This window comes from Olea europaea, chromosome 20 (assembly GCF_002742605.1).
Source record: "Olea europaea var. sylvestris chromosome 20, O_europaea_v1, whole genome shotgun sequence".
Classification (NCBI taxonomy): domain Eukaryota; kingdom Viridiplantae; phylum Streptophyta; class Magnoliopsida; order Lamiales; family Oleaceae; genus Olea; species Olea europaea.
The window spans coordinates 15,208,516-15,236,059 of record NC_036256.1 but is presented as its reverse complement, the minus strand read 5'-3'; the positions used below and the strand labels follow the sequence as shown (position 1 = coordinate 15,236,059).

The following is a 27,544-nucleotide window of genomic DNA, read 5'->3' as shown; positions in this document are numbered from 1 at the left end:
GATAATTATCAAATTTAAATATCAAAATATTAATAAATTCGTTTCTTTACCTAGTCATATTCGAGTCATTAGTGTTGCCTCTATTTATTTTTACCCGACAATCCTTCATTCCAATTCCATATGCTTCTATTTTGATAGAATCAACTAATGGCAATTCGAACGTTTTAAAGAAAAATCGAACCATTATCAAATCAATAATGCTATTCAAACAGGAATTGCAAACAAGTACTTTGACAGATGCTGAACTGTTAGCACTTGTGCGAGTAACCATTTTTTATTATTTTCAGACAATTCAACGATGCTGTGTCACGCTTGTCCCCCATTTTTTAACATTATCATTGAATCTGTTTGTGTGGCATGATTATTATCAATTGTTAGCTAGAACAATATATTTTTTAACATCTTATTTGCTAGAGGCAAGTTGTTTCCATCAAAGAAGAATTGACGTGACATTCATAATAAAAACAAGGGGCATAAAAAATAATTAATAATCCGTTTGGCATTCTTTCTCTTTTGTTATAGCCGAGTTCTAAAAGCTCTTCTAATCCAACAAGTGCTTTCAAAACTTTCAAATATATTAAAAATAACTTTTAATTTTTCAAAAACCTATCAAACAAACCTTGGAAAAACAAAGAAGTGCTTTGACACATTATCCTTGGAATATTGAAAAAAAGAAATAAAATAGTTTCGCTTTGGCGTCCCCACCGCGATTCCATTCGGACCTTATCGCCACGCTTTTCGTAATTCCTCACCTTTCGATCGCAATCTCTTTCTTCACCCACTCACCCACACACATGCACGCATTTATTATTTTCAGTAAAAAATTGAATAAGAATTTGATCATTATAAATTTTTTCCCACTCTGTAACTCATCACAAAATGGGCACTGGCGCATCGAGAAATCCCGATAGCAGCTCCCATGGCAGCGAAGAGAGAGACCAAGCCGGCGGTCAACTCTATGTTTCTCTCAGAATGGAAAATTATAAGCTCAATGGTGATATCATACCCCATGTTTACGGCTCGGTACCACTCGTCGGCTCCTGGGACCCCTCTAAAGCCGTAAGTTTGTTTCATATTTCCCAATTTTTTTTTCTAGTTTTAGTACTTCAATTTATTGGAAAAGTTAGAGTACAGTTGATTTTTTCAGTTTCATATAAGATTGTGCATTTTTGCTAATAGATGTTTCTGGGGTTAAAATTAAGAACACTTTGCTGGCCTAATTTATTTTATTACAAGTCAATCACTCAAATTTTCTTTGTGTTTCTTACTTTGTCTTTTCAAGGTAAAATTAACAGAATTGCTGACTTATATACGATATTCTAAAAGAATTGTTCTATGTAAATGCATTAGTCTTTCGAAAGAATTAAGCATTTCTGCCAATTTGGATGAGGAAACTTATACATCATTGGGATTTATAAGTTACATAAGTCAGCAGTTCCACCAGTAGACGGAGTGCCTGACCTGAAACAAAAATGAAAGAACAAGAATGAAAGTTAATTGATTAATTCGAAACAAAAATGAATTCATTGACTATTGTGTTTCAACCAATTTTTCACACATCCTATGCTGCTGAATCTTGTGTTTTTGTAGTTATTTTTGGTTGGAATTTTGGGAGATTTTCGTTCTTTTAGTTGCTAATATATTTTCATAAACTATCAGCTTTCGTTGGAACGTGAATACACATCTATGTGGATATTAAGTTTTGTGGTCCCTCCTAACCATGGTAATTATGCCCACTGTGTAAGCCAAGAATTTTTCTCCATTTTAGTATTCTTGTAAAATTGAAGATTTAATTATCTCTTGTTTTTTTACAGACACTTTGGATTTTAAGTTTCTGTTGAAGCCCAAATATTGTAGCTCTCCATGTATAGTTGAGGAGGGTCCGAACAGGCAATTGACAGCGGGTACATTACATGGGGATGGGAGGTCGGCTATGTTTAAATTGAGTGGTGATGAGGTTTTTGAGTACAGAGTATTTATTAACGTGGATAGAGTTTCGCCATTTGATCTTGCGGCAAGTTGGAGAGCATATCAAGAGAATCTTCAGCCTTCAACTGTTCGAGGAATCCCAGATATTAGTATAAATTCAGCTGCTGAAGCTGGTCCTGAGGTGGGTATTAAGCTTATTATGTACATGAGAATTATTCTCTAATTGTCGGGTTATGTTTCTTTAGTATCGGACATTTGAATCCTTTTGACTCAATAGGATATTGCATGCATTTGGCCTCTGTATATTGTTTGTGGGATTAAAGGGCCCCGAAGACATGACTTTCCTGAGAGGATTTGCATTTCCCCCCGCTCCAATTTATTATGATATATTTGGACACTTATGGAAAAAGTAATGCATATTGGTGCATTAAGCCTTTATAAAGAAGGGGTGTGGATGTCTTCTTCTAAGTTATTTGTTTTTGAAAAATCAATCTCACTTTGTGGCTAAATTTCTACATACAAGTTCTCTTGTCTTTGGCAAAAAAGCCTTGAAATATATCGAATGATAATTATTGTCGAAGGAGACAAATAGTATAACCTTTAGAGAGCAAGATACAACTTGGTGCTGACGAATGAAAATCATACATTTTTCTTGGATTAAAGACTGCGATCTTAATGGCTGTGTAACACTTGTAGAGTTTCTTGATGATATTTTAGAGTTTCTTGGGTCCCTCAATTCAATCTAACTTTTACTTTTCAAGAGTTCAAGGTGAAAAAGGATGGTTTTGGTGCTATGACTTAGGGAATGTGCACCATCTGACCAGACTTTTATAATTGTCAAGGAGTAATTGTACTCAAGTTTGGGTGGGACTTGGGGGTGACTAACACAGTTCACTAATTTATTTTCCTGAATTTTTCTGATTCGTGAGCATCCCAAATGCTAACTATTAAAATTCTTCCTTTATGTATAGCTTCTTATGATTTCTTCTGTACGATATCTATCAATATTGATGGTTTGATATATCAGTTGTATTTTGACAATTTCCAATACAGAATGGATCTTCAGCAAGTTTGGAGCTTGATCTTGAGCACTATGTTGTCCCTGCTCCAGCTATGGCTGCAAACTCAGCTCTGGTGTATGCAGCTAACATGACAGAAACACCTACGTCACTGAGTCGTTTTGGGGTATTTTCCTGAACTGATTGCTCTAGTGGTGGGTTACTACATTAGATAATGGTGTTTCTAGCTGCAACATCAATGGTGTCGTTCTTGCCCCAATCTCTTATTTCTTATTCAGACTATATTCCACGCTTTGAGAATTGTCTTGTGTTCAAAATAATTGAGTTCGCAAAGCTAGTGGTAAAATACTGATATTGAGGGAGAATTAAATTCACTATATAAATTAGTTTTCTACTGGAGATGGAGATAATTATCTGAACCTAAATGTTTTTATTCCTGTTCCCCATCAAGAGGAAGGGTGGACTTACCGATTGATGATTAGCAATTTTTTTACCTGAAATTGCTGTTTTGTTAAATTGAGATTTTTCCCTACGGACCTGGACCTACTAAATTAAGTCAAATGAGTATTCCTCTGTCAAAGCACTGGTACGTAATCACGTTGATATCTGTTGGTTAATCTGAAATGGAAGGAAGCACGTCTGTTCATCAATAATACTTACAGCTTGTTTGGGAGAGATTAAAAAATCTAATTTTAATCTAAGTCAAAGTCAAACAATCAATATTAACTACATCTTTCATCGGTCCCACAACTTTTCAACCATATATTTCAAAAACTTCTATCACAATTAACTAAAAATTCTAATTTTAATCTCTACCAAACACCCTCTGATATGATCCGGGTTAGGCCAAAGTCGGCCGCATAGTATGCTTCGGGACCAAAGTTGCAATTTTTCGCAAGAATCATTTTTTGACTCAATTTCTTATTTTTGTCAAGTTTATTATTTTGGGACTCTTAAATCCTATTTTGACTCAATTTCTTATTTTTGGCAAGTTTATTATTTTAGGACTCTTAAATTAGGTTTTTTTTTTTTTTTTTCCATATTTCTAGACTTTAGCATAAATAGAAAATTTATTTCATTATTGTATTCGAAGACTTTGAGAATTAATTCTAGAGGCTTTTCGCTTCCAATATTTGTTCTTGTGTGGAACAACCGAACTGATCAAGATTTCGCGATCTTTTGGCATTCAAAACTTGGGTAAGATTCATTTCATTGTGTAATCAAAAGGTCCTTCTTGTCTTTGTTACTTTGGGGTTGTTTGATTCATTAATTGGTTGGATTAAATCCAAATCCGGATTAAATTTATGAGTTTTGTGATCAAAAGATCAATAGTTTAATATACTATTGGTTGTTTGGTCTGCAAATTTGTGAATTGAGTCCTAAACTTTGATTTTTGGCTTTCTTAGGGTTTGTGTAATTTTTCGTGGGTTTAAAAGCGGTCTAGCCATCCTGGTTCACATCACCCTCCTAATAAAATTTTCATGCAACGTGCTGATTAACAGGGCTGATGTTATGAGTGGACTTTGCTACGGTCTTTTAATTGCACTTCTATGAACCAGTTCTCTCAGGAATTAGCTTGCAACCTTTTGCGTGTTACTTCCATACTTTGCAGCCACATGTAGTACACTTCTATATGTCTAAAATGTGTAATTGTATTAGGGGATGGAAGTCATAGTCCCAGACCCAACTGCACCACCTTCAGGATCTGGCATGATTGAGTCGAAGTCAGTGGGAACTTTTTCATCAATGCAGAAACAAGAAGGTCACAGAGGAATCTTTGTGGATAGGGGAGTAGGATCTCCTAGGCTAGTAAAATCTGCAAGTGCTGCGTCATTCACGGCTGACCTCAAACTTTATTCAGAAGCCAAGGTATGTAGGAACTGAAAGAAGACTGAGTGTAAAATATAAGATTTTTGGCCCTAGAAATGCATACTTCTAATTCATTACCCACTGTAAATTGTTAGAACTCTATGCCCGCCGCTGCAGGAGCTGTTGCAGCTGCAGCTGTAGCAGATCAGATGCTTGGGCCAAAGGAGGATAGACATCTAGCAATTGTGCTGGTACACTCTTAGTTTCTTTTTTTCTGACTTTTGATCATACATTTCATAATCTGTTTCTTTCATTCAAGCTTTGAAATACTGTATACTACATATTCACTAAAATTCTTGCAGGAAGATACTTTTGTCATCCATACTGGGCTTTGAATTTTCATTGGTTGTAAATTTATACCTCAGAAGTATGTTATTCTAATCTCCACAGGTTGGATTGCCTGCTCGTGGTAAAACTTTTACTGCAGCTAAACTTACTAGATATCTACGTTGGTTAGGGCATGAGACCAAACACTTCAATGTTGGGAAGGTGAATACCTTTTTTAACTTTTATTGCTCATTAATTTTATAGACTTATGGAAACAGGAGAAGCTGAATAATTGGTATATTTTTGTTCACAGTATCGAAGACTAAAGCATGGAATTAATCAGGTTTGTCAATTGGTCAGATATCACCTTTTTCCTCACGTTTCTGTATATTCTTTCATATATCAGAAATAGCTTTAGAATTTCTACATTCTAGAGCAGTTGAATTCACATATCTTAGAAACATCTTGGGACTATACGTTCAGGTCTTTTAACAAATTGAGACGTCCTTAATTCCCTCAGACGTGATTAAATTCTCTCTATTTCTCGTTCTCATGACAATTGGTCATCAAAACTCAAAATTTCTCTGCACAATGCTCGATATTTGGGGTTAAATGAATAAGATCTTTTATTCTTGCTCCTCGTACTACTAAAGGCACGACCGCACGAATGCCAATCAGACACGTGGTCCACATTTTATTCAAATCTGGTCAGTTAAGGAAAATTCACCACCCATATGCATGTAATATATGTTTTCATTGCAATAAAATGGTATTTCTCTTCGTATTTTTAAAATAAGAACAAAAACACTGTACTGGCCGTAAAACAATCACGAAACTGAAGATGCTATCATCTGAGAACCGGTAGGAATACCAACAGTGGTATACGGGCAAGTGTTGATTCTGTTTTCCATCTCATGACTCATATTTCAGATTTTAACCCTTTGAACGATATGAGATCTAACATTTACAGAGAGAAAAGGTAAATGAAAGAAGATAGTATGCCCACTTTTTTAACTATGATCAACATATGAGCTGTCCATCTTCAATTGTTGGGAAGAGTAACAAAACCCCATTGCTTGCTGCCTTTAGGAGAGTCCCATTGCTTTTTAGGTTTTTCCATAACCTTCTCCACCTCAATTGTTTAGATTTTTTATCGAGATAGCCCAGAATGGATTGATCTATGGCCACCCAACATACCAGGTCTGATGTTGGAGCCAAAATAACTTCTTTGGGCTAGTGGCCAACAATGATTAATAGATATTTCTTCGAAATTCACTTTCTGAAATTAATAAATGGTTTTATAGATTGCTCATGGTCCACGTGGATTAAAAGCTCCAATATTCTTAATGCCATAACAAGTATACAATGTTGGAAACTTTTACCGGCCAGTTTCACAATTCATACACATAGCATCAAATTATTTCCTGGAAATATACTTGCAAGAATATTTCAACTGCCCCTTTGAAATGTTCAGCATCATAATACTCCTTCAAAATGTTTAGTTATGACATGAGTGTAATAACTGATAAAACAGTCTGGAATATGAGCTCCATGACAGCTAAATTCAATAATATGCTCAAAGGATTTGAAAGGGTTGTACTAATTAGATTTGTCAAACTGTGGTGGCCATTTGATTTAGCATTCTTTACGAACTTAAATTTTCTTGGTGGCTGAAGCTATTTTTCTAGATACCCCTTTCATCTTCTTACAAAATATCTTGATGCAGACTGCAGATTTTTTCCGAGGTGACAATCCAGAAGGCTTGGAAGCACGCAATGAGGTAATTGTTTACCAGGAAAACCATTTTAAATCATGAGAATATTTTAGTAAGCTGTATAAGTTTTATCAGCTGAAATCACCACCAAATTAGCATGGATTCAAAGTAATTTCTCTTGTAACTATACTTCTTCCTCGATATCATATAATAAGGGTTATACTGTGATAGGCACTTGCCATTCTAGAAGTGGAGATATTAATGATATCTTTGTCTTGTCATTTTCGCTATGCCTCCATTTTGGTATTCTAATAAGATTTTCAATTCAAAAGTCAATTGCTTTTATTGGACATTTCCTTATACCCTTAGCAAAGACTTAATGTTTCAAGACTGTTTGCACCCCTTTCTCTCTCATTCTGCATAATTTAGTATAGAAAAATTGGGAAAAGAAAATTTGAGGATTACAACCATGACAGTACCCCAAAAGTGTTGTTTGTGATATTATTCTCTGTTTATAATAGGGAAATTAGAGCTTTTGGCATCTATGGTATGCTACATGCTCAAATTTGATTAATGAAAAGCTGTATGCATGCTGTTTGCTTGTGTAGTGTAAGCATGATATATTTGTGAGAGACTTCTGTGGCTATACATGCATGGCTTTTCCTAACTAATTTCATGCCATTCAGTTGCCACCCTTGGAAATATGAAATGTGGCTAATTTTGCAAACTCAAGATTTGCCTGATCATTATCTTCTCATTGGTGAAATGGCATGAGTCAAAAGTCTCTCGTATGTATGACCTTCTGCTCTATGCGTCTATCACATTCAGATCTTCCCTTGATTTTTTTCTCCTGTTCACAGTTTCTTTGGAAATAATATTTGTAAACACTGTGTAAATCTCCTCTTTTAGTTTTTCTAGATGTTAGTATCTTTTGTATAGCTGTAAATTAGTTCTTCCCAATCTTGTAATCTCTAATCCTATAAATATGTAATTTTAATTCTTTTAAATTCTTCAGTCCTTTCCAAATGATGTGAATATGACACGGCTGATTTACAAGCTGTTTATAAATGTCAATTGAAGATATCTAGGCTTCTTACTCATGACTTCTTTTGCTGTACTTGCAAGTTTGTGGTTGCTGATAGCATTGGGCATTGCATTTTTCTCTTAAAACTTACCTGCTGAAAGAAATTTTTAAATTTTGAACTTCTTTTGCTGTTTTTTGTTGTTTCTTATTTTAAGTCATGCCCTGAATTGGCCTTTTTCCTTGCACATAGTTTTAATATGTCACCTGCAACTAGGTAGCAGCTCTTGCAATGGAAGATATGATATCTTGGATGCAAGAGGGTGGACAGGTAAGTTTTATTTTTAATTGTGATAATCTGCTACATATATTTTACCCTGTTCTAATATAAATTTTACGTGCATTTAGGTGGGAATATTTGATGCCACAAACAGTACAAGGAATAGGAGGAATATGCTTATGAAAATGGCTGAAGGAAAATGCAAGGTATGATGATTTTGCGGCTAGTTGATTATAATTCTGCGAGGAACTGTGCAGAGTAAGACTCAATTTGTGGCAAATCTTCCAATAAAATTTTCATAGATGTTATAATAGTTTGACATGCATAACATGAAAGATGATCGTAGAGAAGCCACTTGAGGTTTCTCCCTCTCCCGCCCTTCTTTTTTTTTTTTTTTTTGGGGGTATTGGGGCAGCGGTCTTGTGTGTTGGGTTAAGACTTCTGAAACAGAAGCTAGAGAAAGATTCCTACAATGCAGACTATAGGTTATGTGAATTTTCCTGGGTGTGGACCACAATGCCTTTGAGTACAAGTGCACACCACTCAACTCTGTAAGGCCTCTTTGTTTGTTTTCGACAGCAGTGCACAAGTTATATTTAATCTGTGATGGTGGTTTGCCTTGATATTCTTGCTTGGCATCTAATTTTTTATATGACATAAACCATAGCTGATTCTCGGTGCCTTTTAGAGTGAGAGCCTGTTAGTGTGATTACATGTTCTTTGCTTCAGATTATCTTTTTGGAGACAATATGCAATGATCAGCAAATAATTGAAAGAAATATACGCCTCAAAGTTCAGCAGAGCCCTGACTATGCGGAAGAGTATGACTAAACTCGTTTCATTGTAATGCTAACCCACTGTAATTTTACGTCGTGATTCATGATATTTTCAGGCCGGATTTTGAAGCTGGATATCATGACTTCAAACATCGACTTGAGAACTATGACAAAGTAGTTTCTTGAAACATACTATAGCTCAAGTTTTTATTATTATTTTTTTGATGGATGCTATGGGTAATAGTGTTTTATAGGTAGCATTTTCTGATTTCAGGTTTATGAACCCGTAGAAGAAGGCTCTTATATCAAAATGATTGATATGGTCAGTGGCCATGGTGGACAAATACAAGTAAAACCTCCTTTCCATCATGTCTAAATCTTATCAAATTAGTTTTGTTCAGTATATTTTCTATAAATTCAAATTTGAATATCTATTACATATATATGCAAGGTTGCTTCTCTTGCATGAATGGTTGCGTAAAATAATAGAAAAGAGACAACAATCTTGTATGCAAACAATCTCCAATAAATCCTTGGTGGTGCTAGAAATTTCCTTTTATGCTTAATTTATTGGCACATACAGCAGTTCCATACACATCGTATTAATTTGCCATTATATGATTTTGGATCTGCAGATGATTTCTATCTTTTTGATAAAACCAAATTTAATAATAAATTGAAACACGTGTGATTAGTGATATAGAGAGGTCCTACGATTTAGACAAAAATTGATTCTCCAATCAATGCTAGAGTTCATAAATCTTCTAAGGAAAAAACCTGAAGAAAAAACTCGAAACTGGGAGCAGTAGATTTGATTAATTCTTGTAATTTTCTTGGATTATCTGACTTTTTATTGAGCCACGTTAATTATATTCTTTATCATTCCCTCCTCCATAAAAGAAAATTGCCATTAGTTTGCTAGTGGTTGCCTGAATCTTCTTCTCCAAGATTGAATTAATAAGCTGGGAACATTGAATGTAAGATGTATTCTTCAAGTAAGGTGCCAAAGTCAATTTCGTCAAGATTAACCCATAAAGAGATGGGAAGAAGGAAATAGTTTGATAAAGAAAAAAAGAGGTGAAGGGAAGAAAGAGCAATGAAATAAAGAAGAAATTGAGGGTCTCTTTCTTGGTTTAATAAGTAAAGGGAATGTCGGTTATATTAGAGTATATTTCCATGTAGAGGTTAATAAAATCACCGAAAATCAGGGATTAATTCCATTGTATAGCTAATTATTTTCTTTCCTTATATAGCTTGTAATATTCTATAAATCAAATGTAATACACACGAGAAGATTCATTCTGCAAAATATTGTCATGGTATCAGAGACCTAAAATCCTCTTTCTCGTACTTGTGATCGTCCTCGTGTGTTCGACACCATCCAGGGGCGGACCCACATGGGGTTATGTGGGGTTAAATGACCCCCCAGTTTTTTTTTTTTTTTTTTTTTTTTTTGAAAACGGTTATCCATGAATATTTGGGAGTTCCAATTAATTCCTAGCCGGCTAGCCCAATGACTCCAATCCATTATCCATATCCATTAATCCATAGTCCATAGATGATAGACCTAAGACCATAATCCACTCTCCACTCCATTGTCTTCCCACCGATTTCTGATGAGAAAAATGTAGGAAAATTTGAAAACTTAATGAATTCTAAAGTACGAAAAACGTTATCTTTTAAGAGATGTTTCTTTCCTATCCAACGAAGTCACGATTGGGGTATGATAGAAAATCTCTCTTAGAATACAATGGAGGCGTTTGATTCAAATTGTGACTACTTGATCAAACCAAGAAGACACTCGAAAAAGAACTGATGATGCCAAGAGAAAGAGAGAAGAATATTTTTTAATGTATTTTGCAAACGAGAATTCGCCCAGAATTTATAGAAATTAAGGCAACCGTTTGAATAGGTGTATCCCTTAAAATGAAGAACACATATGTTGGAAGTAGCAGTCAAAACGAACAAATGCACCTATTCAAAGACTTTTGAAAATAAAATTCTCTTTCGGGGGCGTTGCCCTTTGCGCAACAACAAACACCAGTCGAAGTGGCAAATCATTCGCAAAACAAAAAAATAAATACATGCAAAATGATGAAAAATATCTAACAATTTCTTCCCAAACAGCAGCGAAGCCTTCATTTTTGACCCCACAGTCTGAAGTCTATGGGTCCACCCTTGGCACCATCTCGTGTTTTTTCGGCAATCTATAGTTGGTAGGAGGTGGATAGTAGTCGACGACTGTCATCGGACCACTGTTCATTGAAGTTCGTATCTTCGGTGGTCGCATCCCTTCTCTTCCGCATTGGTTGAGTTTCTCGGCCTTCGTCTTTGTCTCTATCTTTGTCTTGCGTCGCGCCTCCCGGTTTGCTCCGCCTAGTGGTGTTTAGTCATAGTTTCCTTCTTAGTTCAGTTGTTGATTCTTGGTCGAGGGAGGTTTTTGGCATCTCGGTGTTGGGTTGGGGACTTCACATCTCCAGTTGAATTCTTCTTTGTATTAACTTGGTTTCTTCTCTTTCTCCTGGACTGGGACGTGAATTGTGGTGGTGTTGGGCTATTGGGCTTGATTCATTATTAGTTAAGCTGAATTATTTGAATAGTGTTGGTCGATTGTATTTGGGCTACTCTTTTAATTAAGCCCCCGTTTGAGCTCCATTATTTCTCATTACATTAAATCAAAATTTTCTCTCTCCTACTTTTAACCACACAATCTTCAATAAAATAATATTACACGTAAATCAAAAGTTTTTCAACAACTCATTTTAAAAAAAACACTATTCATCTCATTATAATCTACAAATAATGGGGCTCAAATGGGGGCTAATTATTAGTTCCATCATGTCAACCGATAAGAATTGAGTCTGTTTGTATTCGCTTTTTTGGAAAAAATTACTCTTCATGGGCTTTTCACTTTCAATTGTTGGTTGAAGGCAAAGGCGATCTTTGGGGATATATTGATGGAGATCTTCCTTCTCCTGATCAAGAGAAGGATAAAGAAAAGTATATTGCTTGAAAAACCAAAGATTCTCAACTTATGGCCTGGATCATTGAATCAGTTGATGAGTAGATTGTCCTTAATCTCAGACCTTACAAGTCAGTCCGTGCTATGTGGGAGTTCTTGAAGAAAGTCTATACTCAAAGTAATAATGCTTGGCGACTTCAGTTGGAGTTTGAATTAGCAAATTTCTCTCATGTTCCATTGAAGAATATTATTCAGGATTCTCTAATCTTTGGGCCGAGTACACAAATATTATCTACGCTTTGGTTTCATTAAACAATTTGGAGGCTATCCAAGTTGTACACGAAGTCACCAAGAGAGATCAATTTCTTATGAAATTATGAACTGAATTTGAATCCACCCGATCTGGTCTTATGAATTGCGAGTCTCTTTCATCACTGGATGGTTGTTTGGGTGAATTACTGAGGGAGGAGCAGTGTCTTATCATTCGCGCTTCTTTGGAACAACAACAGAATAATGTAGCACCGGCTCCCATTGCTTATGTGGCTCAAGGAAAATTCAAGCATCGGGATATGTCTGTTTGCAATGTTATAGTTGTAAGGGATTTGGTTACATAGCTCTTCAGTGTCCTAAAAAAGTTTGCAATTATTGCAAGAAGTCTGACTATGCTATTAAGGAGTGCCCCACTTGTCCTCCACGCAACATTGGAGCAAATTATATTGCTGTTGCAACTTTAGCCTCTAATTCTGCTTTACCACCTACTCCTTTTCAAGTTCCAACATTTCTCAACTCTTCTCAAACTCACATAATTCTTGAGATGATTCAACAAACGATTATCTCTGCTTTGGGTATCTCAGGTAATACACCATCTACTCGTTCTTCTTGGTTATTAGACTCAGGTGCCTCTAACAATATGACTCACGATCCTTTGTTACTTTGTAACCTTAGACCATATATAGGACCTTTCAATGTACACACTGCCGATGGTAACACACTTCCTTTCCTCGCTGTGGGAGATATATCACTTTAACCTCTCCTCATTTATTAACTAATCTTTATCTAATAATTGTATTGTCTCTTTTTCTTCTTCTAATTGTCATGTACAAGATCAGATGTCTGGAAGGACTATCGAAAGGGACCTAAAGTGGGACGTCTGTTTCCTATTTCATAAAAGCCTATTCCATTTTCTTCTTCCGTTTGTAATTCTGCCACTTTAGATATTTTTAAGTGGCATAACAAATTGGGACACCCCAATTCGAATGTGCTACAACACTTGTTAAACTCGGGTTTGCTTGGTAATAAAAATGCTGCTTCAGTTATCTCTCTCGATTGTGCGTCATGTAAACTTGCTAAAAGTAAAGTTCTACCATTCCCATCTCATGATTCTCGTGCTTTACAAATTTTCGATATTATTCGTAGTGATGTATAGGGTGTTGCACCCGTGGTATCCTATGCACATTATAAATACTTTGTTATCTTTATCGATGATTATAATCGATTTACATGGATTTATTTTCTTCGTGCAAAGAGTTATGTCTTCTTTGCTTTTCAAGTCTTTCTTGCTCTCATTGACAATCAATTTTATTCCTCGATCAAAGTCTTAAGATCTGATTCAGGAGGTGAATGAATGTCTAGAGCTTTTCAATCTTTCTTACAACTCAAATGTATTATTTCTCAGCGATCTTACCCTTCTACGCCTCAACAAAACGGCGTGGCAGAACGCAAGAATCGTTATGTTCTTGATATGGTTCGAGCTCTTTTGATTGAGTATTCTGTTCCCTCTCGTTTTTTGTGTGAAGCATTGTATACCGCTGTGCATCTCATAAACCGATTACATTCTCTCACTTTTAGTAATGTTTCTTCATTTTTGAAAATATTTGGTTATCATCCCACATATTCTCATCTCCGTCCCTTTAAGTCTGTATGTTTTGTTCATTTGCAATCACATGAAAGGACAAAACTTACTCTTCAATCTGTCAAGTGTGCCTTTCTGGGATATGGTGGGACTAAAAAATGGTACATCTGTTATGATCCTACATCACAACGAATTCGTATTTTTCATAATATTATTTTTTTTGAAAAATAATCATTCTTCAGTTCAGAAACTGTAGTTTCTCCTCCTGTGTTCTCTATGTTACCTGATTTCCCTGCAGAACCATCTCGGTACAAGCCAGCCTTGTTTACGCTCGTAGGCATGTTGCATCCATCACTAATCTAGATCTTGTTTCTCCGATAATGGTCCTTCCAAGCTTCTCTGATCCTCTACCTACGACTCCTGATCCTGCACATGATGATGTGCCGCCTCCCGTCCCTCTTCGTCTTACTTCTCATGTTTCTCGACCACCCAATAGGTATGGTTTCTCCTTCCGTAGTTCTATGTCCGCTACACTTAATTCGGTTTCTATTCCTTCTTCCCATAGACAAGCTATAGAACATGAATGTTGGTAACAGGCTCGAGGCTCTTCAGGCCAATCAGACCTAGGATATTAAGTGTGAAACCCATTGGAAGTAAATGAGTATATTTCGTTAAACTTCGTTCTGATGATTCTCCTGAGTGTTATAAGGCTCGATTAGTTGTTTTGGGTAATCGTCGGGAGTATGATGAGACATTTGCTCTTGTAGCAAAAATGACCACAGTTCATCTCTTGTTATTGCTTGCCACTTCCCAATCATGGTTTTTACATCAAATGGATGTGAAGAACGCATTCCTACATGTACACCTCAAGGAGGATATTTATATGAAACTTCCATCTGGTATGCCTCTTCCCTTAATTGACTCTAGATATTGGCTAAAATGCTTTTTGTATGATCTTAAGTAGGCTCATTGGGCATGGTTGACAAATTTCGTTGTACTCTTTTGGATTTCTTATTTACCCGAAGTCAGTATGAGGCATCTCTGTTTTTCACAAGAGTATTGTTGGCATTGTCTTTTTATTGGTAGATGTGGATGATATTATTATCTCTGGATTTGATCACAGTCTTATCCAGAAACTTCAGCAGCATCTTCACTCGATTTTTCACATGAAAGACCTTGTTCAACTTACTTTCTTGGTTTAGAGGTACATACCACATCAGATGGTATCTTCTTGAATCAACATGAGTATATTTGAAGCCTCCTCAGTTGATACGCTGTTGGAGCATAATGCCAAATATCGAGAAGATGGAGGAGATTTTCTTCCAGATTCTACTCTTTATTGGAAGTTTGTAGGTAGTCTCATCCATCTCACCATCACACGTCCGGATATTTCCTTTGCGGTTCATACTATAAGCAAGTTTATGGACGCTCCTCATCATCTTCATTTGGTAGCCGTTCGTCGCATTATTTGCTATCTTATTGAAACTCCTCATCGTGATCTTTTCTTCCCTGGGGGGTCATCTCTTGAGCTCACAGCTTATAGTGATGCTGATTGTGCTGGTTGTCCTGATTCCCGTCGATCTGCTATTGGATGGTATATTTTTTTTTGGTGATGCTCTCATTTCTTGGAAATGTAATAAACAAGAATGTGTTTCTAAGTCTTCCACTGAGGCTGAATACCGAGCTATATCTGCCGCATGTTTTGAGGTTACGTGGTTGCATGGTCTTTTGGCAGAACTTGGTATCTCTCAATCATAGTTTACACCCTTTCATGGTAACAACATTAGTGCTATTTAGATTGCGGCCAATCCTGTGTAACATGAACGCAGCATATAGAAGTCGATTGTCATTACATCCGGAATGCCTATGATTCCAAAGTCATATCTCTTCCCCATGTTTCCACTTCACAACAGGGTACACATATCTTCACCAAATTGTTAACTCGCCTCCTTCATAACTTTCTCGTGAGTAAATTGATGCTTGTGGACTCCCCAACATCAATCGGGTCCGGGGGGGTGGGGGTGTCATTAGAGTATATTTCCATGTATAGGTTAATAAATCACAAACAATCAGGATTAATTCCATTGTATAGCTAATTATTTTCTTTCCTTAATAGCTTGTAATATTTTTAAATCAAATGTAATACACACGAGAAGATTCATTCTGCAAAATATTGTCACGTTAATCCCACAATAAAAAAGGACCTAAATATGGAATTTAGTTTTCGACCAGTTCTTGCTTTGGACTTTATTTTATCAAATTTCCTTTCTATGTATTTCAATTAGATGATGTTAAGTAGTTGAGCTTTGCATTCTACCTTCCTAGTTTGTTAAGGACCTCAATTTTTGGCATTCATCCAGTCTGATTTTTGTTACATTCTTCCTCACATGCATTTATATTTCATTATTTCAGGATGAGAATAAATTAGATTGGGATATCAGTAAAAGCCATTTGATCAATGGTCCGTAGATTGTGTAACTATTACTTAACTTCAGCTACAGTCTGTAGGTTGTATAATTGTTAAAAAAACATGTGATTCTACTTCTATAGATTATTAAAATTTTGATCTTTTTTTAATGTTATGGTCTATTTTTGCTTCGGTAAAAAGTTGAAGCTACTGTTTGAACAATAATTTTAGAGTTTTGTTCTGAATTTCTTGGCTTCCCATTGCTTTTCTCCTTTTCCTTTCAATGGAAAACATCATTGCTGGTTGCTACCTAATTGTGAATATTTGTGAAACAGGTGAACAACATTAGTGGCTATCTTCCTGGTCGTATAGTATTTTTCCTGGTACGTCCTATTTCATTGTGTCGTAACACTTACCTACTCGTCTTGCAATATTACATGGCTGTTTCTATAGATATACCATTCTATCATTATCAATGTCAAGTGTGAACAGAAGCACTTTTAACGATGTATAAGGTTCTAACCCAGAAAAGTTCATGTAAGAGACCTTGGTCCACGTAGTACTCTTGAGGAGATTTCCTTTGTCCCAATCTAACTGGTGATAAAAGTGCCAGGGATTACATAAAATTAAAAATGATAAATTTCAACTGTTCCCGATGACCCAGGGTACTGTATATATGTTTTCTTCTCAATGTTGTTGCAATTAGCATATTTGGATCATTAGGTTTCTCTAAACCTGTTTCTTCAAGCTGTATGCTGCTTTCCCATCTATATTTTGAACTTGCGACTTATTATATATGTAAAAGGATCTGGAGGAAAAGGCTTTGCTCTATAACATTCCTCTCTTATGATCTAAGTATTATTTTTTCTCTTCATCCGGCTATTTATTCATTTATTTTTTATTTTGCCCCTATTTGGGCCCCATCCTTTAAAAAACAATTTTCTTCAAATTCATTTTCAACCATATATTCTCCCAATAAATAATTTTGCATGTAAATTCAATTTTTTTTTTCTATTTTTTAACTGCACGTTCTCTAAAAAAAAAAAATCACTTTTTGATAATCTATTCTCAAAAAACGCCCCCCCCCCCCCCCCCCCCATTCTCAAAAAACCCCCCCCCCCCCTCCCCCTCCTTTTGCACTGCTTTAAATATATTACATAAAGATATGACTTCAGATTGTGTTTCTTTCCATTTTGCAGGTGAATACACATCTGACGCCAAGACCAATTCTGCTTACTAGGCATGGAGAGAGCCGTGACAATGTTAGAGGCAGAATTGGTGGTGACAGTGTGTTGAGGTTCTTTTTTATTTTATCATGTTAAATTTTCTACTAAATTTGGGTAGAATATTTGAGTCTCTGATTTAATATCCATAATTCTTTCGTTGAAAATAAAGATTCATCTTTGGTAAATTTATTCTCATTCAGCCAATGCAAAAATCCAAGAGCTGCAAACAGAATTTCAAGGTTAAGGACCCATGTTAATGCCATTAAGGGGTGGTGGGATGTCAATATATCTCAACAACCCTTCATCATACTTTTAGATGTCCTGGAATTCCACTAGCACGAAACTGCAAAAAATTTGACTAGCTATTGACTAATAATTTTTTGTTGTATTTATTTTGAGTTGACAATTTCTGTGATATAAACTCATTTCCTTCACTATTACCTAATCTAAAGTGCTAATACCCTTTGACAGTGATACTGGAGAGCTTTATGCAAAGAAACTTGCTAATTTTGTTGAAAAGCGTCTGAAAAACGAAAGGGCTGCTTCTGTAAGTTTCACCAATTTAAAAAATTTGAGTTCAAAGATAGAATTAGATGTGTGACAAAATCTTCTATACAGTTCTTCTGAATTTTAAGTTCAGAAATTTTATTTGCCCTGTCGTACAGTGTTGATTGGATAGTCTGTCTGTTGTTATATTAAAAAAATAAAAAAATAAAAAAATAAAAAAAAAAATCTAATGAAGTATTCGCTGAGAAAACATCTTAACCTCATAGATGGCCTTATTCGATTTGGCTAGCTGGAAATCACAAATTTATGGTTAACTTGTTAATAGTCTCTTAGATCTGATCCATTTGTTGCTAAAATAGTGCATTTTTATGTATTTTTGGCTTAGATATAGATCATGTCAATTTCTTTATCTGTAATGTTGGCACTGATGATGTTTGAAAATGTAGAGTTCTCTCTTTTAAAGGCTTCAAGGATAGAGGGTGTGGGCAAGATTAAAGGTTTTTTTTTTGATAGGTGGGTCAAGATTATAAATTAGGGGCCGTATTTCAGTTTCCCTAATATTAACCTTATCTGTTCTGCAAGATTTTTTCTTTCTTGAAATAAGCCAATCGTTTATTCTGCTTGAATTCATGTCTGGGTGGATATAAGGTCATGTCACCAGTCACCACCGTATCATGGTTTATGAGATTATATGCCTATTGTTCACCTCTAGAAGGCAAGGTGTTAATTAGCATCAATATCACTGCTGAAAATATAGAATGGTTCTAAATTAATTCTTCTTTAATAAATATTGCTGGTCATTGTACGCTAGTCTTTAATTCAAACATCCATTTGATGAATAAAAAATTTGTCTCAATGTGTTCTCTGATATTGAATTGTAGCATTTTTTTTCTGTAAAAAATTATAATTCCTTGAACATCCACTGGAGCTAACATCGCATAAAATTACCAGATTAAGTTCATTGTTTTTGACATCATGTTTCTCCTATGTCTTAGATATGGACCAGCACGTTGCAGAGATCAATTATAACTGCTAGCCCAATAGTTGGATTCCCGAAGGTAGGTTGTGTTAACTGCTATACGTGATTAAAACATAAATTACAGTATTCAGTAGTGATTCTCCCACCATTGTTTTAGTTGACTACTGAATCTATTTGTAATTCCATCTTCACTTGTAGATACAATGGCGTGCACTGGATGAGATTAATGCTGGTGCATGTGATGGGATGAATTATGAAGAAATAAAGAGAAATATGCCCGAGGAATATCAGTATGCTTCAGTTCTTTGAACTTTATTTTATCCTTTTAGTATATTTGTGCATAGATGAAGCATAGTATTATCTGACTTGAAAGTGCGATATTCGTGATGGATGTTTGACCCATTGATTATTTTGATCACTGTTTCATTGTCAATCAAATAAGACCTACATCTTCTCACATTTAAATTATTTTTGTTTAAGATTCATTTTTCTCTATCATGTTATCATGATAAATTTTGAGATTTGTAGAACATGATCCTCAATTCAATTTAATATACTATTGTGACAGAAGATCCAAACATTGATTACATCTCGAATCTAGCTTGAAGGCTTGTAAACACATGTTTTCTTCTGTTAATTGCCTTAAGATACACTCTTCTGTACATGACTATATTTACAAGTGAATTAAGAAACAAGGAAGGAAACCAATCTCCTAAATAAGGGATAAATAATTATCCTACTTAACTATAGAAATAATCAAATATGCAATCTCAATCAAATCCCAAATTTTCTCCATTAATCCGATTTTCTATACTCCCCCTCAAGTTGGATGGTAAATGTTGACTATATCCAACTTGCAAATGAAGTTATCGAAAATCTGTCGAGATAGTTATTTGGTGAAGATATCTGCCGTTTGTCCTTTTGTAGGGACATATGTCATACAAATCACCCATTCTTCCACCTTTTCTTTGATAAAGTGTCTGTTCATTTCTACATGCTTGGTTCTATCGTGTTGTACTGGATTCAGAGAGATGCTGATAGCTGCCTTACTGTCACAGTATAGTTTGACTGGAAATTTCATGGCAACTTGCAGTTTTTTCAAGAGTTTCTTTAACCACAGTCTTTCACAGATTCCTTGTGCAACTGCTCTAAATTCGGCTTCTGCACTGTTTCGAGCCACTACATTTTGTTTCTTGCTTCTCAAAGTTACCAAATTGCCCCATACATAGGTATAATAGCTAGTTGTTGATCTTCTATCTTCTGTAAAACCAGCCCAATCTACATCTGTGTAGACTTCTATTTCTTTTTTTTCATTTTTCTTGAAGTATAATCCTCTTCCTGAAGAACTTTTTAGATATCTGAGAATTCTATATACTACTATTAGATGAGTTTCCTTAGGTGAATACATATGTTGGCTAACAACACTAACTGCAAATGCAATATCTAGTCTACTGTGAGATAGGTAGATTAACTTCCCAACTAGTCGCTGATATCTATCTTTTTCAACCGGTTCTCCAGTATTCTCTTTCTTCCTGACTCGATTGATGTCTCACTTGGTTTACATTCAAGCATGCCAGTTTCTGATTAGATCATGAATGTATTTTCGTTGTGAAACATTGATGCCCTTTCTTGTCCTTGCTACCTCCATTCCCAAGAAATACCGCATCTGTCCCAGATCTTTTACCTCAAACTCAGTTGCCAGGTATTTGTTTAGTCTATCCATCTCAATTATGTTATCTCCAGTTAGGATTATATCGTCAACATACACAATCAAAATTGTTTTTCTTCCACTCTCTAGTTGTTGGAAGAACATAGTATGATCTGATCGTCCTTGCTGATAACCCTGCCTTTTTAATACCTTGGCAAATTGATCGAACCAAGCTCTTGGTGACTCTTTGAGACCATATAGATATTTTTTCAATTTACAAACTTTATTTTCGTCCTGTAAGTAGAAGCTTGGAGGTAGTGTCATGAAGATCTCTTCTTCCAATTCTCCATTCAAAAATGCGTTCTTTATGTCAAGTTGCTGAAATTGGCAATCCAAATTGGCTGCTATAGATAGGAGGACACGTATCGTATTTAGCTTGGCCACTGGTGCAAATGTTTCTATGTAGTTTATACCGTAGATTTGTGTGTATCATTTCGCCACCAGACGAGCTTTGTATCTTTCTTACTTATATTTCACATTAAAGACCCATTTGCACTCTACGGGTCTTTTTCCTTTTGGTAGGTCCATCACATCCCAAGTTTCATTTTTCTGAAGGGCTTGCATTTCTTCCATCACCGCATTTCTCCAATGTGGAATATCCACGGCTTCCTCAACATTTCTTGGAATTGCTGTAATGTCAAGGTTAGATGTAAAAGTACGAAATTTAGTAGATAAAGCATTATATGAAATGAATTTTGAGATGGGATGAAGGGTACATGATCGGGGTTGTTTTTTGAGTGCGATGGGTAGATTGATATCAAGTGATTTGGACTCATCAAGATGTGGAGCTATCATCAGTTCAAACTCTCTTGGTGCTTCAAGTACGAGGTTATCTTTTGGCTTTGGCCTCCTAGAGTAAACTAATACCTCCTTTTCCTTTTGTTTTTTTGCATCTCCCCCTGAGTTCAAGTGTTCTACATGTGGCATGTTGATATTTGATAGTGTGGTAGGATATGAATTTGTGTTGGAGGTATGTTCAGAAGGGGAGAGATCAAAATCTATGAACCGATCTTCACTCAAATTCTCCCCCTGAAGGGAGGGCTTCTGGAAATAGGTAAATTTTTCGAAGAATGTGACATCAAGACTGACGAATACCTTTTTTGTAGATGGATCATAGCATTTGTAGCCCTTTTGAGTAGTTGAATATCCAATGAATACACATTTAATCGCACGAGGGTCAAGTTTATTTCGATTGTGGGAATGAATATGGACAAATGCAGTACAACCAAATACTCTGAAGGGTAGATTAGAATATAGAGTACAACCAAATACTCTAAAGGGTAGATTAGAATATAGACTTAAGGTAGGAAAGATTTTATGGAATTTGTCGAGAGGTGATTCAAAGTCGTGTGCCGCTAGGCATTCTGTTGATAAGATAGGTAGTGGTTAAGATGGCGTCTCCACGTGGTTTTTTGGCATATTGGCAGTGAGCATTAAGGCACGAGCAACTTCAAGTAGATGTCTATTTTTTTGTTTAGCAATCCCATTTTGTTGGGGAGTGTCGATACAAGAACTCTGGTGTACTATTCCATGTTTTTGTAAATAGTCACGTAAGATGGAATTGAAGTATTCAGTGCCATTATCTGTGCGAAGAATTTGAATTTGGGTTTGGAATTGTGTTTGAATTATCGAGTGAAAGTCGATAAATATTGAGCGCACATCAATTTTTTCTCTTAGCATGTAAGTCCAACAAACCCGAGCATGGTTATCAATGAATGTAACGAACCACTTTGTATGGGTGCGATTAGGGATTCGTGAAGGTCCCCATAAATTGCTGTGAATTATAGAGAATGGTTTAGATGGTTTGTACACGGATTTCGAGAAAGTATTACGTTGGTGTTTTGCTAGTTCACAAATTTCACATTGAAAATCAAATGAAGTTTTATTCGAAAAGATAGACGGAAGCACGTTTAAGATATTGAATATTGGGATGACCCATTCTGTAATGCCACAATAAGATTTCACTATCCCTAGAGACATGCAGAATCAAAATTGCAATTTGGCTTGGCTTACTCATATCTGCCTCCTCAAAGACCCTCATACTCTTTGACACTGTTAATCGTCTTTTTCGATTATAGGTCCTAAAAGATACAAGAAGAAGGGAAAAATTTAGCTGAGCAATTTGAGGTTTTTGTTAAATGACAGCGAGTTTCAAGTTAATTTTGGAACATGAAGTACTGAATTTAGTGTTATAGATTCAAATAATTGGATACTTCCTTTTCCTACCACAGTTGAGAGTGACCCATCCGCAATTTTAACCTTAATATTGCCGGTACAAGTTGTGTATGATGAGAAAAGTTGGTGGGCTCCAGTCATGTGATCCGACGCTCCTGAATCAATAATCCAAGGAATTTTGTATTTCAAGGACGTAGTCAAGGCACTTGAGTGATTACCTTTGTGAGCTAGTGAGCTTGAAGGGTCGTGTGTGGAAGGTTGACCTGAAGTTTGAAGACTGGAAAAGATTTGATAAAGTTGTTCCAATTGTTCAGGATTAAATGCTCGCCCTGTAGTGGAATTATCTTTAAAATTTTCCGTATGATCAATTGCTGCTTGATAGCCTCGATTCCTGGTATTTCGCCTTGGCTTCCGATCAGTAGGTTTCCTGTGTAAATCCCAGCATGTATCTTCCTTGTGTCTTAGTTTACTACAGTGTTCACACCAAGGCCTCCCCCTTTGTTGTTTTGATCTAATTGAAACCGACCCATTTAATCCAGGCCCAATAGAGTCATTTGGCCCATTATATGGTTTTTTAGCCCATCCACCTTTAGTAATAAAATTAGGCCCATTCGGCCCAGTCACTGCCAACGGCCCATTAATCGCTTTCCCATTTCTTTTGAACCCAGGTCCATTCCGTTTCAGCAGCAACGCCGATTCTACTGCACTGTCATCTTCGCCAGTCTTCATGATAATTTTCCGGCGATTTTCCTCCCTTCGGACTTCTGCAAAGACCTCTCTCGTGGTTGGCAGTGGTCGTCGGCTCAAGATTCACCCCCAACATCATCCAGGTCTCGGTTAAGGCTTGCAAGAAATTCAAAAACCCGTTCGTTTTCAACCCTTTTCCGGTACCGTACACTATCGCTTGGAGATTCCTATTCTTCCTCGAGGCAGAGGTCCAGTTCTTGCCACATATTCGTCATTTCCAAGTAGTAGTTAGTGACTTCTCTTTCCCCTTGTTTGGTTTGCCATAACCGGGTCTTCAATTCGAAGATTAGTGAGGCGTTTACTCCATCATAGTATGTGTCCTTAGCTGCATCCCAAACTTCTTTCGCAGTCGGCGGAAACAGATAAGTTTTACCTATTGCTGGAGTCATAGAGTTAACTAGCCAGGCTGTTATCATTGAATTCTGAGACTTCCACTTCTGAAGAAGTGCCACATCCGTTGGTTTCTTGGTATCTCTAGTGAGATACCCCAATTTCCCTTTGCCTTCGATAATTAGTTTGATGGATTGGGCCCATTCTCGGAAATTTCCTCCGTTCAGATTTTTTGACGGTGAGTTGAAAGGAAGAATTTTCGACGTTATTGGATCCCATGGATGAGATGACCTCTGTTTCGCTTTGGAGAGTTTCTGAGGTTGTAGATTCCTTACTGTTTGTAGGAATTTCTGACATGGATTGCTAGGTTAATAGGGGTCTAGCTCTGATACCATGAAGGCTTGTAAAAAACACGTTTTCGTCTGTTTATTGCCTTAAGATACACTCTTCTGTACATGACTTTATATACAAGTGAATTAAGAAACAAGGAAGGAAACCAATCTCCTAAATAAGGGAAAAATAATTATCCTACTTAACTATAGAAATAATCAAATATGCAATCTCAATCAAATCCCTAATTTTCTCCATTAATCTGATTTTCTACATAGCTGTTACATACTGATTCCAGCAGAACTATCGTTGAACTGTGAACTCACTCTGTGAATCGGAAAAGTTTCCTGTGTTGTGTCCATCGTTGTAATCGTTAAAATCCTAGATAAATCCGATTATTATTCCTGGAATTGAAAGTACATTCTTCCTTGAGTCAACTTCGGCACGTGAAATGTTCATGACTGCCTTATAAATCTTGTTGGTTAAATAAGATATCAAATCTTTTGGGCTAAATGCTTTGGTGTCTTATCTAAGTTCTGTTTACTTATTTGCTGTTGAGTTCTGGATCGTTTTTAGATTTGATGGCAACAGAAGCATGAGAAAAGTATCCTTCGAGGTAGACATTTGTTGTGTTAGGGAAGGCCTTTTAATGGGGCTTAATTGAGCAGTCCTAGTATCCTCGAAAGAACAATAAAAGCCAAAGGCTTAATTTCTTAATATCAAAGTCTAAAACAGGGATCTAGACATCATAGGACATTAACCTGGCCAATGGAAAGAGAGAAAATGAGACACAACTAAATTAGGAAACTAAATGTTGATAGATCCTTAATATATTGGAAACTGAGTTGCTTCAATTGATATAATTTGATCTAATTAGCAAGCAATATGATTTGTTAATACTATGTTTCTGTTATCACGTCTTTTTTGTCATGTTCAAATCCTGTTTAATAAAATAAAAATTTGTCATTGTTATTAGTTAGTTAATTGATCCTCTCCTCATAGTTATGCACTGTTGATGTGTAAGCTTTTATTCTTGAGCATACATACTGAGTTTTTCAAACTGTATTCTTGTCAATTCTACTCTATGTTTCTTTCTTTCTTTCTTTCTTTTTTCAATTTTTTATGTGGGGCAGGTGTATTTCTTGAAGTCACTTGTTCTTGAGGTTTATTGTGTTCTATATATCACAGGTCCAGGAACAAGGATAAATTAAGATATAGATATCCTCGTGGGGAATCTTATCTAGATGTTATACAAAGGTTTGCAATAAAATGCTTTGCTAATTCTTGGAAAGATTCAGTTTATCTGTTTATTATGCTTGGGTAATGTTATTTGCCTTTGGGCCTCTTTCAGGTTGGAACCTGTGATTATTGAACTTGAACGACAAAGAGCTCCGGTTGTGGTGGTATCTCACCAGGTTTCACTTCTCATCATGAAACTGAAGTCTCATCCCAAAATGGCGTTGTATTTCAGAGTGCTAAAATGTTGTTATTATGGTCTGTCTTGCAGGCAGTACTGAGAGCTTTATATGCATATTTTGCTGACAGGCCATTGCAAGAAATACCCCACATAGAGGTAATTTGAGCATGATGGTTGATAATGTAAGATGATTATTTGCCTGTAGTTTTACGCATGAAATGGAACTGACAAATTCTCACTCAATGTCTTTCACATCTAACCAGAAGAATTATCTGTGGTTGCAACATATATAGCACATACATGCTTTAATGATATAGTATTTAATTTTCTTTTATCACAACAATCTTTACCCTTCACAATCAGTGAATAGGAATTTTAATTAATGCTTAAGATGCTAAGAAGCTACGAATTTTGGTTTGGCAATTTGCAGATGCCGCTTCATACAATCATAGAGATACAAATGGGAGTCAGTGGTGTCCAGGAGAAAAGATATAAGCTCATGGATTAAATTTGACTGAGAAAGTTGCTTATATGGAAATTCTACACATGGTACAGTAGCAAGGTCTCCATATTCTTGAATGTATATTTCATTATAGGATCTAATCTTAACAGGGTTATGTGACAACAATTTAGTAGTCTCGACTACAAATTTGGCTGTGCTCTCTCTTTCTCAGAGAGAGAGAGAGAGAGAGAGAGTCACGCACTCAGGAACCTGTGCATATGTACGTGCAAATCCCTTCAAAAATAAGTTGGTGACTTCATCATGTATTACCCTGAATCTCGAGATTTTGTTGTCTTCTTTGATTGTAATATTTCGTTATACAACATTCTAACTTCCAAGCATAGAGGAACTGTAAATTGAACATTCGCCTGTTGTTGATAATTGCATTCATCAGGTTATACATTTGCTCTGCTTGATGAAGGAAGTTGATCATGTAACAATTACCTGTTCGATTATTTTGTGTTGTACTTATTGGGGTTATTGTAGATGCAGGATATAGTTTGACTTAAGTTGGCCTTGCAGGCTGTCTGAAACAAGTCAGATACTGGTAAATTCTGACTTGGTTTTCTTTTATGCTTAATCTTTAAGGTGTTTAGAGCAATGTGGATGGGTTCTAGCGCAATATTTACTACATTTAGTCCCTGTTTGTTTCTCATTTTTTTCTCATTAAAATGAAAAATATAACTGTTATTCATCACATCAAGCCCCTATACTTGAATTTCTATTTCTTGTGTGAGGCCCGTAACGGCTATATTTTTCATTCCAATTTTGACATAAATGGGAAACAAACGGGGCCTTAATATCTTGGAAGGAAACTGCCTAGTTTCATGGTAATCCACAAAGCGAAGTAGAGGGATGCTAAAGTTGAAAAATCTCAATTGTCCCGAACGCTTGCTACTACTAACCAGCCCATTATGCATATGATTCAACATGCCAACTATTAAAGAACTTATTAGAAATAAATTGGTGTTATCTATTAAAAATTGTGGTAGGGCAGTTTATGAATGTCTTCGTGGTGTACTTGATTTTACCAAAGATGATGAAAACTTGAACTCTCAGGCATTTATGTGTTGGAGAGATTGTTTCTTATTTTGTGTCGAAGCAATTTATAAATCACAAGTTGAAATGGGTGAAATCAAAGGGCATTACTTGAATGTTGTTGGTATATGCGAAGGATTGATCAAAAGAGACACAAATGGGGAAAATTTCTCTCTTGCTTATTTCTATGCCTATGAGTTCAAACTAAAGCTCTTATTTTTTGTTGTGTAATAGTATGAAATAATGGACGGTATAAATTTAACAATACTTTTTCTCCAAGATCTGTTGCAGGAATGGGATATTTCGAATGAGTCTTGAATGAGCCTCTCGAAAGCTTGATACAACTAAACTAAGCCCGACCCATAAATGGCACAGTTTGGCGGGTGTGGGTGAATGTAGTAGGAAGTGGACCGTGGTTCGTAGGGCATTTTGTTTTTCTTAATTTATATCTTCGTTCTTTTTCTTTTGCATTTATATTTGTAATTAAAA

At 36.0% G+C, this 27,544-nt stretch overlaps 1 protein-coding gene across 4 annotated transcripts; it reads left to right on the top strand.

Moving 5' to 3' along the window:
- Window positions 1-689: 689 nt before the first annotated feature.
- On the top strand, window positions 690-26,484 carry LOC111369777 (6-phosphofructo-2-kinase/fructose-2,6-bisphosphatase). 4 transcript variants are annotated; one of them, XM_022991413.1, is made up of 23 exons: window positions 692-1,059; window positions 1,660-1,723; window positions 1,815-2,110; window positions 2,983-3,114; window positions 4,608-4,817; window positions 4,913-5,008; window positions 5,208-5,306; window positions 5,398-5,439; window positions 6,811-6,864; window positions 8,097-8,150; window positions 8,228-8,305; window positions 8,829-8,920; window positions 8,992-9,049; window positions 9,150-9,224; window positions 16,432-16,479; window positions 17,296-17,393; window positions 17,794-17,869; window positions 18,825-18,887; window positions 19,007-19,098; window positions 25,287-25,355; window positions 25,450-25,513; window positions 25,606-25,671; window positions 25,946-26,484. In XM_022991413.1, exons 1-23 carry the CDS (start codon window positions 880-882, stop codon window positions 26,021-26,023), a joined length of 2,184 nt encoding a protein of 727 aa, XP_022847181.1. In that variant the 5' UTR covers window positions 692-879; the 3' UTR covers window positions 26,024-26,484. The 4 variants fall into 4 exon arrangements, 3 of the variants coding, with proteins under 3 accessions (XP_022847181.1, XP_022847182.1, XP_022847183.1); XM_022991414.1 differs by having other exon boundaries at window positions 693-1,059; window positions 5,398-5,427; XM_022991415.1 differs by lacking the exon at window positions 1,660-1,723 and having other exon boundaries at window positions 940-1,059.
- The last annotated feature ends 1,060 nt before the right edge of the window (window positions 26,485-27,544 follow it).

Bases quoted from the DNA above. Each gene is read 5' to 3' on its own strand.
- LOC111369777 (XM_022991413.1), top strand. From the start codon at position 880: ATGGGCACTGGCGCATCGAGAAATCCCGATAGCAGCTCCCATGGCAGC. The intron at 25,356-25,449 runs GTTTGCAATAAA...GGCCTCTTTCAG, and splicing joins TATCTAGATGTTATACAAAG to GTTGGAACCTGTGATTATTG. The intron at 25,514-25,605 runs GTTTCACTTCTC...TCTGTCTTGCAG, and splicing joins TTGTGGTGGTATCTCACCAG to GCAGTACTGAGAGCTTTATA.